Below are 19,966 nucleotides of genomic sequence, written 5' to 3'. Positions count from 1 at the left end.
GCCAACAAATGGTTTGTTCCAGTACTTTTTATACCCTCCACCATAGTATGGAGGGTATATTAATTTTGTCATTCCGTTTGTAACTCATCGAAATATTCATTTCCGACCCTATAAAGTATATATATTCTTGATCAGGATAAAATTCTAAGACGATCTAGCCATGTCCGTCCGGCTGTTGTAATCACGCTATCTTCTGAAGGAATTGAGATAGGGTGCTGAAATTTTGCATAGGGTTGTCTTTTGTCTGCAGGCAGGTCAAGTTCGAAGTATCCCATCGGTCCACGTTTAGGCATAGCTCCCATATAAGGGTACCCCCCAATTTTCGGTATTTTGGGGTTCTTGAGCGCGTTTTTCAAGCGAATTTGTAGTAAATGTATCCACAAAAAATTATAAATATAGGTCCACTTTTTCTTGCAGCCCCCATATAACGGTACATCCTAATTTTCAGTATTTTTTTGGGTTTTTATCGTATTTTTCACCGAATTGGCTGTAATTTAGTATTTTGAGTTCTTAGCAGGTACCAAATCTCTCCACAAAAAATTTAAATATAGGTCAATTTTTTCGGATATCCCCCATATAAGGGTACCCCCCAATTTCGGTATTTTGGGGTTCTTGAGCGCGCTTTTCAGCCGAATTCGCTGCAATTTTGTACATTGGGTTCATATTGCGTACCAAATATCTCTACTAAAAAATATAAATATCGGTCCACTTTTTCATTTCAAATACCTGTCAGTATACCTGTGGTGGAGGGTATCCAAAGTTCGGCCCGGCCGAACTTAACGCTTTTTCACTTGTTTAATAGTAAAGCTAGTAAAAGGGAAACATTTCAAGTCTCAGAGTACAAAATAATTTGAAAAATTCGGGAACGCAAATCTAGTAAATATGCCAAAATTAGATGGCAATACTTCAAAATCAACATAACAAAAAGTTTACAAAGAGAAAGCCATTTTGTTTTGTGCTCTCTTAAATTTGATTCAATGCTTTACCAGTTTTATGGGTTCAGGAACGGTTTTCGAGTAAAAAGTTGCAAAACTTGTAAAATTAGTAGATTCTTTTAGGTTTTGGAACGGAGCTAAAATAAAAACGACGACTGAAAAAATTGAAAAACGTTCCACCTGCTAACGAATGGGAGGAGAAGACAAAATGGCCGATAAGGATGAACTCAAAATGGTATAACCGAAAGTTTACGAGTGAGGTGGGATAGAGACTAAAGTGGGCCACACACCTCAAACATGTGCGTTAGATCGGTGTGAAGCTCCTAGCCCACACACGTCAAACGGATCCATTAAACTTCATTTCATATTAATTTTTGAAGCGTAAAGATGGACCGCGATAGTGATGACGGAAAAAGACGAAATATTTTTATTTAATATAAATGTATTAAATACTTTTATTTTATTCCGGGAAAAAACATTTTTATTTGCCACACAGTAGAATATGTGTAAAAACATCAAAAAATCTTCCAAATACATATGTATTGCATTTGTCCGCTGATCCGCACTCCACGAAATTTCTCAACAAATGAGAAAATATCCACGCACCAGGCCACAGACGTCAAACATGTGCGCGTCGCACAACGAAAAATTAAAAAATTTTAATTTCTTTCGATCGGTGTGCGCACCGGGAAATCGGTGTGAACACCGTACCACACACGTCAAACATTGCTTCGATTCACACCGATCGAACGCACATGTTTGACGTGTGTGGGCCACTTAAATGGAAACCGTGTTGTTTACGAATGAGGTTTAGGCAAATTATGATTAGGGATAAGTAAATCGACTTTCGATTAATCGACTTTTTGTATTGAAAAGTCTAATGCCATGTACAGACGAGCGTTGTTCCCTCTCTCATTCGTGGTTCGACTCTTAATTATGAAGTAATTACATAGTTCAAAGGAACTACATTAAGGAACTAGTTCCTTTTTAAAAAAGAAACGAGAATGATCGATCCGCTACGTGAACTAGATTGCCCGATTGCCCAACTCTAGTGTTTCCTTCTCGATAGTGATGACAATACTCGTTGCTATTGATGTTATCGATAACTTTGAAAGAAATCGTTGGCGTCACATATGTTCTGTTCCCGTACTGCAAGAATCTACTCGATTTTACTATTTTCTTCGATATCATAAAGGCAATTCGTTTTGTGAAACGAAATAAAAAAATATTTTGGAAACCGAATTGTCTTGTATAGACGCATGGAGCAAGTTCAAAAGAGAACGATAAAAATTGCCGCAAGTAAACTCGCCTAATATAAATCAGGACTAAAACTTTGTCAACATTGGCATCTACAAGTACATTTAAAGCGGTGTACACACTATAAGTGTGGACTGTCAGTACTAACCTTTAACATCACACTAGCCCTTTGGGGTGACAGCGTTTTTATCGATTACTGACTGTCCAATAATAATGAATATTTTTGTGGTTGCCTGATGAATTGCAAACATGACAGACCAACCTATAAAACAAGCTAAATTTGGGCAATACTGACATTCAAAAATGCTACTGTGTACGCTTTAGATCAGCTAACTATCCGATTAACTGTCAATTCAATGTTGCCGACAATAGAAATATTACTAGATAAAATTTGGATATCAGCTGATTCTCAAAGTTGCTGTCAAAAACCATTTTTGACTTGAGAAAATACAACTGGAAAAAAACAATGGGTCAGTCAGAAGCGAAGTCATCGTCTTATTGTGTGAAGGTTGCGGACCTTCTGATGAGCGGATGCGCTTCACCGATTTGCCCTGCGGGGCGGCATTTGCTCTCCCAGGAGACGATGACTCCTTTCCGAACTTGCCCTTCTTCTTATTCCTGCCACTGGCGGATCCACTTCAAGCTTTAACACCAACCGCTTCACCTTTGTCGCTTGGGTCACCCTTATGGATGACAGTTTGTGTCGGGATGTTTTCAGTAGCCTTTGCCTTCTGACTCGGGTTAGGTTTCGAGCAAGGCTTCGGATCAAGAGTTGGCTTCGCACCCTTGTCAGAGACAGTGGACTTCGCCGATTCCACTGCTTCACTCGATTTAGAGGTCTCCTTGGAGATTTTTATTCGAACAGTTGAATTCGGGAGAGAGAGATCCCTTCCATCTGAATTTCACGATGGGGAGCGTGCGGATAGATTCTTTCGATCTTCCTTACGAATCTCATCTTGTCTTTGTCTTTCAAATTGATGCGGATGTAACAGATACAGCTGCAGGTGCCAAAGCATCCACACCTAGCCGGATCACAATCGCTTGATCACGACGACACGTGGCTTTTGATCTCATCAACAATTGCCGCCGGTACTGGTTTATTAACTCCATGCACCGTAACTTTATTCCTTTTACTCTTTTTTCCCATCGTTATTTATTAATTTAAGGGCACTACCCCGATCCATTTTGGTCCACGGGGTATCCGAAGATCTCCAAGATTTCCACGAAGTGCAGAGAAAAGTTGTCGTAGGTCAATTTCACCCTGCACATCATGGAGACCCCTTCCGCCACCCGAGAAGACGCGCCTAGTAGGAGATTGGCAACTCCCCTAGGAGTTGCCAGTTCTGTACAAGATAGGTCTGTACTGGATAGTAGAATGCAAGACTACGGTGTCAATGCCTGATAAAGAGATGGAGCAATTGTTTTTTTTTTACTTTTTTATTTATTCAAATATTATGAAATTTTGTGAGAGACGGTTTTTTTCTTTGGGTATATTGGATTTATACTATTTGAAAAATTGCGATATATAGACTGGGTGAACCGATATCACGCAGAATTTGCTTAAACTGCATTTACATTAGGACTTTTTATCGGGTTAACCTACTTTAAGAGGATTTATTTGACATATATACAATGGAATTGACAATTTAAACACACTGGGTCAACGAGATCCAGTACAATGTAAACGTTCTATTATTGCGTTTCCAAATTTTCAAAACTTTGACCACTCTGTGGGTGATGTATCAGAAAGAGTGGACCATCCACTTTAACCACTTCTCTTTAAGTATTTTGGACCGCCTCCCGGCCATTTTCCTCTTTATATTATTTTTTATAACAGACTACTATGTCTATGAAACATGTGTAATGTAAGGGTAGCTTAACAATTAAACATTACTTACCAACGCCGTTACAACACACATCGGTCACTCTGTGATCTTTTACGCGCCATTATACAGCTATCGTTCTCTTTTGCACAAACAAATCACATCTGGAAGAACAAACAACAAACCTCCGTCACAGAAAAAAGAAGAACAAAAATATAACTGCTAATAAAATAAACAGTTATGTTTCTAATAATTCTATGTTCGTAGACTTGGTTCGTATTGTGCCGGCAACTTTCAAATAATTCGAAAACAAGTGACATTGAAATAAATAAAATATTCCAAAATATAAAAAACAACTTCTGACTTTTGGGAAAAAGGTGATATCGTAAAGATAAAAAAAACTACCATGGCACGCGATCGTGAACCCCAATCTCAAACGCAAGGAGCCACACAAAGCCAAACATCGAATATATGGAGTCAAGTTGAAAGCCAACCAATTGAGAATATCGTATGGGGACGACTCTACGGGAAAAACATTAAAGTTAAATCTCTGGGTAGGACAGGCAAATATAAGATTCTGTATCTGAATACGTCTTTTTCTGTTGGTAACATTTTTTGTTGTTTTTTTCTTGTCAAAGAAAGACTTGTTGCCTTTTTTGTTGTCGTTGTTCTGTTGTATTATAAATTACGTCCTTGATGTAGATTTGATATTGTGATAATTTTTGGATTTTTGTTAAATGTGTATACATGCATTAATTTTTTTTCGTTTGTTTACTTTTTTCTGTTTGTAGATTTAAGCAATGAAAGCTTCACCGCTGGTCGTGGAGAAAACAACGATCTGATATTGACGCTCAACGATTTGCCAGAGAAAATCTTATGTCGCATATCAAAGGTCCATTTTGTAATACGACGAGCTAACTGTGATTTATCAAATCCTGTTTATATAGAGGTGAGTATTTGAATTATTAGATATGTAAATAATAATATGTATGTATGTAATAATTGATTGTTATAATAGTTTGTATTAATTCAGTGGTGCCTCAAGGTGTTACATGAAAAATTGTGTTTATATTTCTTTGTAATTTTTTACGTCTGCCTATATAATTTCATCCATAGGATTTATCCCGGAATGGTACATTTGTGAACAGCGAAAGGATTGGTACAAATAGCAGACGTATTTTACAAAATGATGACATTATTTCCCTATCGCATCCCACATACAAAGGTAAATATTTATTTACGTTGAATATAAAAGCTTGATTAGGGACTGAAGGGAGCTTCATAAATTCGGTTTGGAAAACAGATAGATGTAAACTTTGCTATGCACATACAATTCAAATGAATTCGCAATGCAAAATTTCGTTTAAATCGAAATAACATAGGCTCTTCGGTGCACCGCTTAGATAAAATCGGGCGAAAATTTATATTGGAGCTATATCTAAATCTGAACCAATTTCCCAAATTTCCTCTTAATCGGACCAACCTTGGGAGTTAAGTGTCCCTTTTAGATAAATTCGGAGCGTTGCCAATATCCTACTAGGCGCGTCTTTCCGGGTGGCGGATTGGAAGGGGGTCTCCATGATGTGCAGAGTGAAAACTGACCTAATTCAACCTTTCTCTGCACTTCGTGGAAATCTTGTGGATCTTCGGATCCCCCGTGGACCAAAATGGATCGGTTTAGTGCCCTTAAATTAATCAACTACGATGGGTTAAAAGAGCAAAAAGAATAAAGTTACGGTGCAGGGTGCAGTTAATTACCTAGTACCGGCGGCAATCGGTGAGATCACAAGCCACGTGTCGTCGAGATCAAGCGATTGTGATCAAGTGTAAGGTGTGGAAATCCTTGGCTACAGAATTTACATTCAATCAGGCAAAAATATATGGGGACGATATTACACGGTCTAACGCTATCCGCGATGTTTAGAGGAGCAAACTTAGCAAATCTTCACTCAGTTAGACACAGACTTGTACAAGAGCAATTTGGGGATACGTATTTCGGAGGAACTGCACACAAATATATACCTGACTGATGATGAGCTGGACACCACGATGATCCCAGGCAAGTCTAACAGGGTGATTGTCATTGCATAAACCAAGGACCGAACGACTTCAAGTCTGACTCCAACAGGTACTGTGTCGGCACTTGCCGACAATAAACTTCAGAGGCAATCTGCGACGGAGGCGATGTTCGACGATTGGGAATCTGTCTAGACCTCAGCAACGGACAGCGGACTCAAATGTTGGGAAGGCCCGAAAAGTAGCTGATGCGAAGCACTACAAACGTGCTGTTTCGTATCTCCGCAAGTTTGTGGGGCGAGAATCGAATTTGATTTCGGGGAGGGAAGTTCACCTCATCAAAGACAAGATGAGATTCGTAAGGAAGTTCGAAATAATCTATCCGCACGCTCCCCATCTTGAACTCCAGATGGAAGGGATCTCTCTCCCGAATCCAACTGCTCGAATAAAAATCTCCAAGGAGACCTCTAAATCAAGTGAAGTAGTGGAATCGGCGAAGCCCATTGTCTCTGACAAAGGAGTTAAGCCGACTTCTGATCTGAAGCCATTAGTATTAAGAAATTAAAAATAAATAAAATATTAACAGGCGGACCGTCGAGAATGCATAAATCGACTCAGAAAGTTATTCTAATCCTACAATTCCACAAGGATTTCAAGTCGACCCAATCCCGCTTTTTATTTCCCATTTTATTATTAATAAAAAAATTGATTTTTCTTGTTGATTTCTTTTCAGCATTTGTCTTTAAAGATCTCAGTCCAAATGAAGCAATGGGCTTGCCCAAAGAAATCACATCAAATTATTATGTTAGTCGCAAATTAGGCTCTGGAGCCTGTGGTCTGGTACGCCTCGTATACGATAGACGTTCATGCCAGGAATATGCCATGAAAATTGTTAAGAAAAATATGTTGGCTACGAGTACTAGTCCCAATCATTTAACCGACCCCAATCGTGTTATGAATGAAGCAAAAATTATGAAAAATCTCAATCATGTGAGTTGGTTGTTATTGCCCTTTTTAATTTTGAAAATTTATAATTGATTGTTTTTTTTTTTACAGCCCTGTGTTATTAATATGCACGACATAGTTGATAAACCCGACTCGGTATATATGGTATTGGAATTTATGAAAGGTGGTGATTTACTAAATCGTATTATTGAAAATAAAAGGCTGCCGGAAAAGATTTCCAAGTTATTCTTCTATCAAATGTGTCATGCTGTGAAATATTTACACGATAAAGGTTAAGGTTTCTATTTTTTTAAAAATCCACGCCTCAAAAAATATTCTTTAAAAAATCCTCGCCTTCTATAGGCCTTAAAAAATATTCTTTAAAAAATCCAAGGCCTCAAAAAATATTCTTTAAAAAATCCACGCCTTCTATAGGCCTCAAAAAATAATCTTTTTAAAAAGGCCACGCCTTCTATAGGCCTCAAAAAATAATCTTTTTAAAAAGGCCACGCCTTCTATAGGCCTCAAAAAATAATCTTTTTAAAAAAATCCACGCCTTCTATAGGCCTCAAAAAAAATTCTTTAAAAAATCCACGCCTTCTATAGGCCTCAAAAAATAATCTTTTTAAAAAGGCCACGCCTTCTATAGGCCTCAAAAAATATTCTTTAAAAAATCCACGCCTTCTATAGGCCTCAAAAAATATTCTTTAAAAAATCCACGCCTTCTATAGGCCTCAAAAAATCCACGCCTTCTATAGGCCTCAACAAATATTCTTTAAAAAATCCACGCCTTCTATAGCCCTCAAAAAACATTCTTTAAAAAATCCACGCCTTCTATAGGCCTCAAAAAATATTCTTTAAAAAATCCACGCCTTCTATAGGCCTCAAAAATATTCTTTAAAAAATCCACGACTTCTATAGGCCTCAAAAATATTCTTTAAAAAATCCACGCCTGCAATAGGCTTGAAAAAATATTCTTTAAAAAATCCACGCCTTCTATAGGCTTGAAAAAATATTCTTTAAAAAAATCCACGCCTTCTATAGGCTTGAAAAAATATTCTTTAAAAAAAAAATCCACGCCTTCTATAGGCTTGAAAAAATATTCTTTAAAAAAATCCACGCCTTCTGTAGGCTTGAAAAAATATTCTTTAAAAAATCCACGCCTTCTGTAGGCTTGAAAAAATATTCTTTAAAAAATCCACGCCTTGATTAGGCTTGAAAAAATATTCTTTAAAAATTCAACCAAATTAATAATTAATTCCAGGTATAACTCATCGAGACTTGAAGCCAGATAATGTACTACTTGAAACTTCGGACGAAGAAACATTATTGAAAGTTTCGGACTTTGGTTTGAGCAAATTTGTACAGAAAGATTCTGTAATGCGAACCCTTTGTGGCACACCTCTGTATGTTGCACCAGAAGTGTTGTTAACTGGTGGTCGTGGTGCCTATACCAAAAAAGTTGACATTTGGAGTTTGGGTGTGGTACTTTTCACGTGGTAAGTGGGTTGAAAAAAGTTTGCTCTTATAATTTTAGAAAATATAAATAAAACTAAACTAAATATAAAATCACATCTCTTGTATTCTTTTCTACTTTCCAGTCTAAGCGGCACCTTACCCTTTTCTGACGATTATGGCTCACCAGCCTCTGAACAAATCAAAAAGGGACATTTCCGTTTTAATCATCCCTCCTGGAAGCAGGTGTCACAGAGAGCCACATCATTGATCAAGAACATGTTAATTGTTGATCCACAAAAAAGACCCACGATTGATGATGTCCTGCAAAGTAGCTGGCTTAAGGATCAAGAAATGTTACGTACTGCCAATAAGTTAATGAAAATCGAACCCATGGAGACAGAAGATGAAGAGAATTTCCTAGAACCACCAATGAAACGTTCCAAAAGATAAGCTGTGCCAGAGAGTCAGTAGTTTGTTTAAAAAAACACACACGTTGTTAATTTTGAAGTGTGGGGAAAAAGAAAAACCACCAGCTGCCAAATAGAGTACTATGTTTTATATTATTATTAGTAGTAGTTTTTAGTTATTTTATTGTTAAAATTAAGTGTCGTATTTTTTTGTTTTTGTTCATTCATCATCTCTCTCAGTATACGTTAAAATTGCCTTATTATTATATATAGGAATTCATTTGATATGAAATACATTCCTAACAAAAAAAGAAAGCAACAATACGGTAGGACACACACAAGTACCATACCGCCACCCACCATTGACATGACAAAAATAATTATTTTTTGTCAAAGCAAATTAAAATAAATTTATCATCACAAATTTTTAAGAGTTGTACTCGAAAATATACGTATTTTTTGTTAAATGTTTACAATGTTTTTGTTACACATTCTTCTTATATCTTTTGTATAACTGATAATTATTATTAAAACATTTTTTACCTATCATTAAATTCATTAATTATATGTGCATTGTACTGTTTATGTTGTGTGCTTGCTACTCATCGTATGATAGCTTTTTTGTTTTGAAAAGCCAATGCTTTACAAATAATAGGAGGCTGTGATTTGCCTTCTTTTTTAAAAATAAAATTTACCAAAAAATAAATAATATTTAAAAGTTATTTTTTTACTCCAATATCCCTTCTACCATGGTACAGGACATAATGCAATAATAAGGTGATGTATCACAACAAAAACCTTTGTTTTTGTCTCGACCCTTTGTCAAATTTTTTCATATAATATTTCACATGATTTTGACAGCAAACTTGAGAGGTATCTATAATCAGCTGGTCTCCCTTGGTGACCTTATTTATAGGCCATGATAGATACCTCTCAAGTTTGCTGTCAAAATGCATTATTGTGAATTGACTTCCATTATGAAAACGTAAACAAAGTCGAAATTTTTGACATTAGACTTGAGAAAAAAACAGCTGTTTTCCGATTTCGATTGCTATCTTGGTGAACTTATTAATAGATCTTGATTGGCAACATTGCACATTGAATGAAAGTAGAAATCAATTTTGTGTGTGTGTGTACAGAACCTACAAGAATGTACAATTTTTTACTACGATAACTAATTTATCCATGGTACAATTATATAAGGTACTCGTTCAAGATCGATATGACATTTTTGATTTATGTAGAACGACCCAGTAGGAAAATTTTGTGCATATTACATTTGAAATAAATAGTACGATAATACAATTTGAGTTTTACAATATATATGAAACCAGAGAAATACAACAAATGTTTGACATTTTTCTTTGCCATATTCTCAAATCTGCAGAAGATAGAAAAATATAGTATCGGCGTTTAATTTTTTTCTGAACCAATTTTACAAGCATGAATTGGCATGAGAATTCCAATTATATTAATTTAGACGAGTACTAATCGCGCGTTGACAATTTTACATTTTCAAATCAAAGAAATCGCAACAAAAGTTCGTTATCGTTTGGTTTGCAATTTACTTAAATTATGAAAATAAATCTAATTTATTGATATCTCATTTGTTCTGTTTACATTTTTCGACATATCAAATTGACACTAGTGTTTCATACAATAACAATTTTCTTTGTGGTTGTTGTCGATTTGTATTTCTTGTAGTTTTGCAGTTATCTTGAATAATTGTACCATGAATTTTATTCTTATGATATCGAAAAAAAGTAAGGGCACAGACCAATAATGTAAAAAGGTATTGTAAATGTGTTTTAATTTACGTTTAATAGTAAACGAACTTCGAAATGGCTAACCCTGTATTTATTTAATCGGATTGATTTAAAATCGTATGTGTAAATGCTTCTTTTCACAAAACACATCCCTTGTAAATATATCAATGTATTACGATACGTTCAATGTGTGACGCCAGCGTACGTCGTAATTTAGAATAACACTACTGAAATTATTCAACTTGGCAGCACTGACAGTTTATAGATGCCCGAAGTCAGCGTGCTGCGCGACTTATCAAGAAACTACCAAGCCGAACACACACGCCGAGGAAAAGAAATTGTGAAAAAAAAGTTGTGCTTGATCGAGAAAAAATAGATTTATTTAAATATAATTATAAAATATATTGACAAAGCATTTATAAAGGTAACAACAAATTTAGTTAATATATTTGTTTTAATTTTAGTTCCCCTGTTGAAAATAAAATGTACTAAAACAACAGTATTAGTGACTAACCTCAAGTTCTCGTTGTCTGTCATGATATTAAAAAATGGCGTCAACCGGTGAAATTATGCCAAATGTGGCATTTTTCCCATGGCCGAAGAAACGCGTAGCTTTTTTGTTTTTTATAAATATTTGAGCCACGAAGTAATTCACTTTTATTTGTCTTGTTTTTTAGCACACGCGGCTATTTTTATTTTGTTTGTAGTTTCGAAAATCTAGAAGAAAAAAACAACTCAAAAATGGCTGATAATGATGATCTTTTGGATTACGAGGATGAGGAACAGACCGAGACCACTGTTGCCGAAACTCAAGAGGCGCCAAAAAAAGATGTCAAAGGTACCTACGTATCTATACACAGTTCTGGTTTTCGTGATTTCCTGCTAAAGCCGGAAATTTTAAGAGCCATCGTTGATTGTGGTTTTGAACATCCATCGGAAGGTAAGAGTCTCCCCCTTTTTTGCTATTGAATTGTGAAATAACAAAAATACAATGTTTTTTCATCTACATTTTCTTTTCTATAGTACAACATGAATGTATTCCTCAGGCAGTATTGGGCATGGATATTCTGTGCCAGGCTAAATCTGGTATGGGTAAAACTGCTGTGTTTGTACTTGCCACACTGCAGCAATTGGAACCAACCGAAAATGTTGTCTATGTTCTAGTCATGTGTCACACTCGTGAACTTGCATTCCAGATCAGTAAGGAATATGAACGATTCTCTAAATATATGCCATCCGTAAAGGTGAGTTGTGAAAAAAGGTTTACCTACCAATAAAATTATTTATTTCACATGTTGTTGTTGGTGTTAGCCTAGTCGTTCAGAATATTTCGATTAACAGTACAATATAATAAATCGTTTTCATTATTTAATTTTCTTTCTTCAAGGTTGGCGTATTCTTTGGCGGTTTATCCATCCAAAAAGATGAAGAAAATTTAAAGAATGTCACTCCACACATTGTTGTTGGTACACCTGGTCGCATTTTGGCTTTGATACGCAACAAGAAATTGAATTTGAAGCATTTGAAACATTTCATCCTTGATGAATGTGACAAAATGTTGGAACAACTTGGTAAGTAATATATAAATTTATTTATTTTATTTTTTTGTTATCTAATTGAGAAAATCTTAACAATGAATTTGATAATAGAAAGCTTCGGGAGGGGAGTCAGTCCATCATAATACAAATTTATTTATTTCAAATATAGAGCCTGTTGCAGACTCTTCCATCAAAATTACAGAGAAATGGTGTATGGGACCTTGATTTTTTTTAAATCCAAGTTGTATTGATTCTTAAAAAATTATTTTTTAAATAATCCACGCCGTATTGATTCTTAAAAAAAAGTATTTTTATAAAATCCACGCCTTTTTGATTCTTATAAAATGTTTTATTGATTTAAAAAAAAAAAATAAATAAACCTCGCCATATTGATTCTTAAAAAAATAATTTTTAAATAATCCACGCATTATTAATTCTAAAAAAATATTTTTTACATAATCCACGCCTTGCTTGTTTTTGAAAAAATGTTTTTTTTTATTTTTTCCTTGTTTGGGCCCTTTTTTTCTAAAATTGGGCTCTGGGAAAAAATGTCCAAACTTGTTTAAATGTTTTTCTTAAAGAAGCCTCGCCTTTTTGGGACTTAAAAAAAATATTCTTAAAATAATCCTCCGTGATTTGTGTCCTCCGAAAACATTATTAAAATTATCCACTACTTACTGGACCTTAATTTTCTTTCTGAAAATAATCAACGCCATTTTGGGCAATAAAAAAGTATTTTTTTTTTTAAATAATCCACGGGAAGTTTGACCATGAAAAAATTCCTTAAATAATTCATACCTTGTTGGACGGAGTTAAACCGACCCTCCAGAATGTCGTAATCCCACTAAGGAATAAAATTTGCCAATCACTTTTATAATTAGAATTTTCAAACACATTCATTCTAATAGTTTGTTTTTTTATTCTTTTCAGACATGCGTCGTGATGTTCAGGAGATTTTCCGCAGTACACCTCATGGAAAACAAGTTATGATGTTTTCCGCCACATTAAGCAAAGACATTCGTCCTGTTTGCAAAAAATTCATGCAAGATGTAAATATCAACAACATGATCTACATATATCTATCAATACTTCTACTACTACTACCAATACTACTACTAAACCTAGTTGTTGTTGTCGTCATACGAAAAACATTATTAGTTATGCCACCACAAAGCGGAATCTCAAACACTGCTACTATTAAATGTTTTTCGCGAACATTTAAGCCGTTAACCTGATGAACCACGTTTCTTTTTTGGGCAATTAGATTTTTTCGCGAAAAAAAAAATTGTTTGTTTTGCGACCGAACATACCAACCGGGCAAGTCCTAAAAACTAATCGGGAATTGAAAAAACGTTAAAAAGCATTTGGAATGCTAATAAATAATAATTTTCTACAAATATCTCGCTCCGCAGCGCCCGTTGATTGGTCGGCCATTTTCTTCAATGGGAATTTATAAATAAATATAATTTGTAAACGGGCTGTAAAAAAACGTTACCACAATTTAAATTATAAAAATTCGTGCTGTACAATAAAACATGATCGAACACGATTTAATGTAATGCGGTTCAGTGAAACCACCATATAAACACAGTTCGCGTAATAATCAATCACAACATATGAAAAAAATAAACAAATTGTCTCAATTTTTGGTGGAAGCACGAGTGCAACATCTGTAGCATCGTCGTGGAGTTCTGTGAATATCCATAACGACACTAATATAATGAAGAATGTGATGATCACAAAATCCTCCAATGGAATCTGAAGAATTTCTCTTGCCAGAGAGAGAGAGAGAGTGGTGGTGAATTACCTACAACATACATCCTTCCTTGCATTTGTTTTGAGAGAACGTCTTTGGTGGTGTTGGTTGTGTAGCCTAGCCGTATGTAGCAAAACTAATTAACAACATAGGTCAAATGCCAAAAAAGAAGCATCACTTAGCAACAAAATAATTAAAAAAAACCACAACTTTGTTTAACTTTTGATTTATTTTCATATTTTATTAATCCATTTTTGTTGTAATTTTTTATAAAACTATAGCCCATGGAAGTGTATGTGGACGACGAAGCCAAATTGACATTGCATGGTCTGCAACAGCATTATGTCAAGTTGAAGGAAAATGAGAAAAACAAAAAATTATTTGAACTTTTGGATGTATTGGAATTCAATCAAGTGGGTAGACACACAAAAACTTTAATGAAATAATTTTCGAATTTATTTACTTTTTCCTAAAAAAAAATAATATAATGGATTGTCTTGTTTTGTGTAGGTGGTAATTTTTGTAAAATCGGTACAACGCTGCATGGCCCTAGCTCAATTGTTGACAGAACAAAATTTCCCCGCCATTGGTATTCATCGTGGTATGACCCAGGAGGAACGTCTAAATCGTTATCAACAATTTAAGGATTTCCAAAAACGTATTTTGGTCGCCACAAACTTGTTTGGACGTGGCATGGATATTGAACGTGTCAATATTGTATTCAATTATGACATGCCCGAAGATTCGGATACCTATTTGCATCGTGTGGCTCGTGCTGGTCGTTTTGGTACCAAGGGTTTGGCCATTACCTTTGTGTCGGATGAAGCCGATGCCAAAATTCTCAATGAAGTTCAGGATCGTTTCGATGTGAATATTACAGAGTTGCCCGATGAAATTGATTTATCCTCTTACAGTGAGTATAAATAAAATTGATATAAATAAATTAGATAATTTACTAATATATTTGGTAATTTGCTTTTTTTTTAGTTGAAGGACGATAATTTTTAACATAGTACCATTTTTCATAAGCAATATGAATATAGATGCCCACGCTGCACTCCATCATTGTATTGTATCCAGTTTGATTGATTGGCTGGCAGCGTAGAGTTTAGTAATAGTAAAGCCGTACATCAATACCCCCAATACATTTTTTTCTTTTGACACAAAACTCTAAAGAAAGTTTAAATAAAACAAAATAACAACAAAAAGAAACACAAATTTTCATCTGCTGTGTGTACGAATGAATGAAGAAGTAGAAGTGTTTAATTTAATTACATAGAATATTTTTTTTTACTCTCAATGTAAAATACAATATTTTTTGCTTATTTTAAAGCAATTACTATTATTTAGGTAACCCAAAAAAGTAACGAAAATAAAAGATGGAAACTATCATCATATGTTTCGATGATGATGTATTTATAATAAACATAAACTGTTGTTTTAATATTTAAATCTAAGCAGTCATTTTCGTGTGCCAAATACTTAGTGTCGGAAGTATAACTGATCAAAAATTGTTTGTCTCGGTGACGGATGTCCTCTGTAGAATCAGAAGTAAAATGGATTTTCCGTCTTAGCCAAGTATTCTCATTTATCTCTGGATATGGATAATGTCATGGCCTTAAATCGTAGGCGTGGATTTTTAAAAAGTATTTCTAAGGCTATACCAAGGCCTTAAGGCATGGATTTTTAAAGAGTATTTCTAAGGCTATCCCAAGGCCTTAAGGCGTGGATTTTTAAAGAGTATTTCTAAGGCTTTCCCAAGGGTTTAAGGTGTGGATTTTTAAAGAGTATTTCTAAGGCTACCCCAAGGCCTTAAGGCGCGGATTTTTAAAGAGTATTTCTAGGCTACCCCAAGGCCTTAAGGCGCGGATTTTTAAAGAGTATTTCTAAGGCTATCCCAAGGCCTTAAGGCGTGGATTTTTAAAGATAATTTCCAAGGCTTCTTTTTAGATAGAATTCCTAGATCTCCGCAAATTAAGGTAGAGAACTGCGAGTAGCTCTGAGAAAATGGAGCCGGGAATGTCTACACAACCAGAAACTTCGAAGGGGACATCTTAACATTTTTGAAACAATAAAACCATATATTTTTTAGTTCTTAAATATAAACTAAAATTTTATTTTTTGTTTTTTATTTATTTCCGCATACGTTTATGGTTAATAAACTTCATATATATATACTTTTTTTAAATATTATTTCTTTATTACATATATGCACTTTTTTCATGTATTTTTTTATAGATAGGTATATAAGTTAAAGCGAAAATGAAAGGAATTTTAACTGCAAAATAAAGGCAGTTTGTTTTGTTTTTAAATATATAACCACATTGGAGGGAAGTTTTTCATTTTTGTTAAAATATTTACAAATATCTGTTTTATGTTTTTGTTGTTGTTTATATTTCGAAAAAGGGGGTCTTAAAAAAAGACAAAATAAATTTTATACTACTTTATTTTGTTATTAATATTTTGTATATATATACTTTTTTTCTTCTTGTATGTTTGTATATATGTAAAATATATATATATATATATATATATATATATATAAATGATGCTAAATAAAATGATAAAAGCTAAATAAAAAATTATTATTTTTTCTTTCTGCTGCTCTCTCTGGAACGAAAGTATCAATGCTATTTTTTCTGTCTTTCTTTATATATATGAATTGGGTCGTATAGAAAAATGTTTGGGATAACGTTTTACACGAATAAACGGGGCAACCGGTGACGAGGATGACGACGACGGCGCTACAGAATGTAAGGTATTTGCGGTGGTGGATGTTGTAGTGTTATCAGTGGAAGTGTGCGTCTGGAAATCGCCTGATAATCATTTGGCTTTTTTGGATTCTTTCTTTTTGTTGCTGCTGCTGCTATTTTCCTTGGTTTCTTTCTTTTCGGGTTTCTCTTCGGGATGATCTTCATAGCTAAAAAACGAGTTTAAAGGTAAATAAAACGTTGCTCTGTATGATGAGGAGGAGGGAAAACAAATGAGCACTTACGCAAACAAGGTCTTAAGTTCACCACGTACTAATGCTACCAACAGTGGTGTACCCATGCAGGCTGGCACTAAATACAACAAAGCTGGCTGGGCATGCTTGAACACATGCATAACAAATATGGTGGCCATCAAACCCAGGAAATATGCCGTCAATGTGGAATAGAAATAGATGCGGCTCTTACGTTTGGTGCTATGGTCAAAACGCAACAACAAGGCAATAAAGATACCCGGAATGACAATATCACCCAACCCCAACATGGCAAAATTGGATGCACTCAAGCCATTGGTGATCAAATCCTGGGGGAAGACTAGCTTAATGGGGGCTTCAAAGCTCTTGGCCACCGTCACCATAACATTTGTGCCAAACACCCAGAAGATATCGTAGAAGAACAGACCGCTCAATAGAATGCAACCGGTAACAATGTTATTCAGATGCAACATTTCAACACCATTAACGGCAAAAGCCAAACCGAACATATTATTGGCAATCCAATGTTTCTTCAACAGATACCAGACACCAATGGCCGTGGACAATACCAGACAGACAATGTCGTGGGTCGAGAATTTATAATTTATGAGATCTTCTTTGTTTTTACCCTCGCCCTTAGTGAAATGTATATGGAATGGTATTTTTGGTACGGCGGCTGGCATCAGGGAATTTACAATGGGACTAAGTAAATGGGCCAAAGCGATAACACCCAAAAAGAAGAAATAGCCGGTCAACAAAAGATTAATGTGATTTTTCGAGAACACCTTAAAGAAAGTGTACAGGCCGAAGAGAGCGACAGAGGCAATAATGGGGAAGAACATGGCATCCTTTTTTGTCATTGTATCAGCCTTTTCGCCACTGATCTGTAAAAGAAAAAAATGGGTTAATTTTAAAATTATATGAAAAAATCTACGCCTTGAAAAAAATTATTTAAAAAATCTACGCCTTGAAAAAAATTATGTAAAAAATCTACGCCTTGAAAAAAATTATGTAAAAAGTCTACGCCTTGAAAAAAATTATGTAAAAAATCTACGCCTTGAAAAAAATTATGTAAAAAATCTACGCCTTGAGAAAAATTATGTAAAAAATCTACGCCTTGAAAAAAATTATGTAAAAAATCTACGCCTTGAAAAAAATTATGTAAAAAATCTACGCCTTGAAAAAAATTATGTAAAAAATCTACGCCTTGAAAAAAAAATTATTTAAAAAATCTACGCCTTGAAAAAAAAATTATGTAAAAAATCTACGCTTTGAAAAAAAAAAATTATTTAAAAAAACTACGCCTTAAAAAAATTATTTAAAAAATCTACGCCTTAAAAAAAATTATTTAACAAATCTACGCCTTGAAGAAATATGGATAGTGAAAAGTATCGAAATGGGGGTCGAAAATCCGCCAAATTGGAGTCAATTCGTTTTAAAAACGATACCAAAATACCAAATAATTAAATGAGGGTTATCCCAAAAAGGAGGCCGATACTTGGTAGGGAGATTTGACACCCAATGGAAAATCAAATAAAAAAATCCGTTAAAAAAAATGTCCAAAGTCCCCAAAAACCCCAATAAAAGGGCGTACCGAATAACCGAAGTGAACCAATATCTAGCATTTTTTGTAGGGATATTTGCTAACCTATGGGAACACAAAGTTTCAAACTGCGGACAATTCGGTTGAAAAACGTGCCAAAAATCACCAAAATAAGGCATTTTTGGGGCTACATAAAAACGTTGATCGATTTATCCCATAATCAATACCAAAAATCCTTGGAGTAGTAACGATTTCAACAGACGGATATCCATACAACGACATCATTTTATTCTCATGAAAGGGGTCTCCGCTAAACATTTCGTAATGTTGCAAACGGAATGACACATTTACAGCCTGTTTTTGTAAAATTCTAAACGAACGAATTCGAGTGACTTACGACCAAACTCCTTGGTTTTGAAGAATATGTCATTTATTTTTGTTTTGAATCAAAAAATATTTGTTTACATAAACAAAGGTTTGGTCGTAAGTCACTCGAATTCGTTCGTTTAGAATTTTACAAAAACGGGCTGTTAATATACACTCCACCTTGTGGTGCCACCCTCCACCATAAGGTGGTGTGTATTACGCGGATGACTTCGCAATGTACTATTCGAACATGCCTCAATTTCGATTTGTTGACCATTTACTAAAAATTATAAGAACAAAATCCCGCTTAAGTGACCTAAAATTATATTAACAACATTTTATAAAAAGAAAATAAATACAAAAATTCAACAAATTTGCCACATAAAACCTAACTTATTAAACATTTTTTTCTGTACATACAATTAAACTTATTTAAATACTCCATATTGATGATGTGGTTTGCAGCAAGACGTGAGTTGTTTTTATAAAAATAGAGTAAATATAGAAAATCCCCTAATACACGTTTCAATTCGCTTAACACTGATTGGTTGGTTATTATTGTATGGCTTTAACTCCCTCCCCTGACAACAACACCAACAACAATAAAATACAGTATCAAACGTGTACCACCAACACGACAATTACTACTGCAAATGCTAAACCCAAAAGACCCCGAAAATTAACTTCTCTTGAAAAACTCACCTTTTTGGCTTTGTGCAATTTGACCGAGCGTATGGAACCAAAAACAATCGGCAACATAGCCATAATCACCAGTGAACCATAGGCCACTGCAATTCCTTCTGGCGTTGATGGTACTTTCTCATTTGTTATCGTTTCTTCGCTGGTTGCATTTTTCTCTACTGCAGCCTCAACCGCATCCTTGACAGCTTCGACCACTTGGTCAACAATTTGTTCGGCCATATTTCCGATTTCCCTTTTATGTGCCGCGATTAAATGCAATTTATGTCTACTCCTCAAAAAGTGAACAATTTTCCACGATTTTCTTGTTTTAAAAAAATAATAACAGGAAAATGTCTAAAAGAAAATCGTCTCCGTGGAAAACTGACACTGACACGCACTCAAGCTTTTGGTGCAGTTTGCAAAAAAAAAAAACAAGACAAGAAAGAGGTTGTCAATATGGTTGACGTGTCAGTTGAAGGGTTGTATGTGAATTGTGAGATTGTAATTAGTACA

At 34.7% G+C, this 19,966-nt stretch overlaps 3 protein-coding genes across 4 annotated transcripts; 2 read left to right on the top strand and 1 right to left on the bottom strand.

Annotated features, from left to right (window-relative positions):
* The first annotated feature begins 4,421 nt into the window (after window positions 1-4,421).
* LOC133321548 (ovarian-specific serine/threonine-protein kinase Lok) lies at window positions 4,422-8,884 on the top strand. Of its 2 annotated transcripts, none has more exons than XM_061530634.1 (7): window positions 4,422-4,569; window positions 4,807-4,964; window positions 5,132-5,240; window positions 6,765-7,021; window positions 7,088-7,268; window positions 8,241-8,475; window positions 8,578-8,884. In XM_061530634.1, the coding sequence occupies exons 1-7, from the start codon at window positions 4,422-4,424 to the stop codon at window positions 8,882-8,884; spliced, it is 1,395 nt and encodes a 464-aa protein (XP_061386618.1). The 2 variants fall into 2 exon arrangements, with proteins under 2 accessions (XP_061386618.1, XP_061386617.1); XM_061530633.1 differs by having other exon boundaries at window positions 4,422-4,620.
* Window positions 8,885-10,983: 2,099 nt separating this feature from the next.
* LOC133321539 (ATP-dependent RNA helicase WM6) lies at window positions 10,984-14,836 on the top strand. The gene is made up of 7 exons (XM_061530624.1): window positions 10,984-11,031; window positions 11,285-11,547; window positions 11,631-11,851; window positions 11,995-12,178; window positions 13,076-13,194; window positions 14,183-14,314; window positions 14,412-14,836. The coding sequence occupies exons 2-7, from the start codon at window positions 11,349-11,351 to the stop codon at window positions 14,826-14,828; spliced, it is 1,272 nt and encodes a 423-aa protein (XP_061386608.1). The 5' UTR covers window positions 10,984-11,031; window positions 11,285-11,348; the 3' UTR covers window positions 14,829-14,836.
* Window positions 14,837-16,675: 1,839 nt separating this feature from the next.
* LOC133321540 (minor histocompatibility antigen H13) lies at window positions 16,676-19,693 on the bottom strand. Its single transcript, XM_061530625.1, has 3 exons — window positions 19,475-19,693; window positions 16,897-17,747; window positions 16,676-16,821 (listed from the first exon to the last, which is right to left on the bottom strand). Exons 1-3 carry the CDS (start codon window positions 19,691-19,693, stop codon window positions 16,725-16,727), a joined length of 1,167 nt encoding a protein of 388 aa, XP_061386609.1. The 3' UTR covers window positions 16,676-16,724.
* Window positions 19,694-19,966: the final 273 nt, after the last annotated feature.

The sequence above is a fragment of the Musca vetustissima genome, unplaced genomic scaffold (assembly GCF_032173495.1).
Source record: "Musca vetustissima isolate MV318-11 ecotype Yass unplaced genomic scaffold, APGP_CSIRO_Mvet_v1 utg7535, whole genome shotgun sequence".
Lineage (NCBI taxonomy): Eukaryota > Metazoa > Arthropoda > Insecta > Diptera > Muscidae > Musca > Musca vetustissima.
Note: the sequence above shows the minus strand (reverse complement) of the source record. Positions and strands in the feature narration are given on the sequence as shown.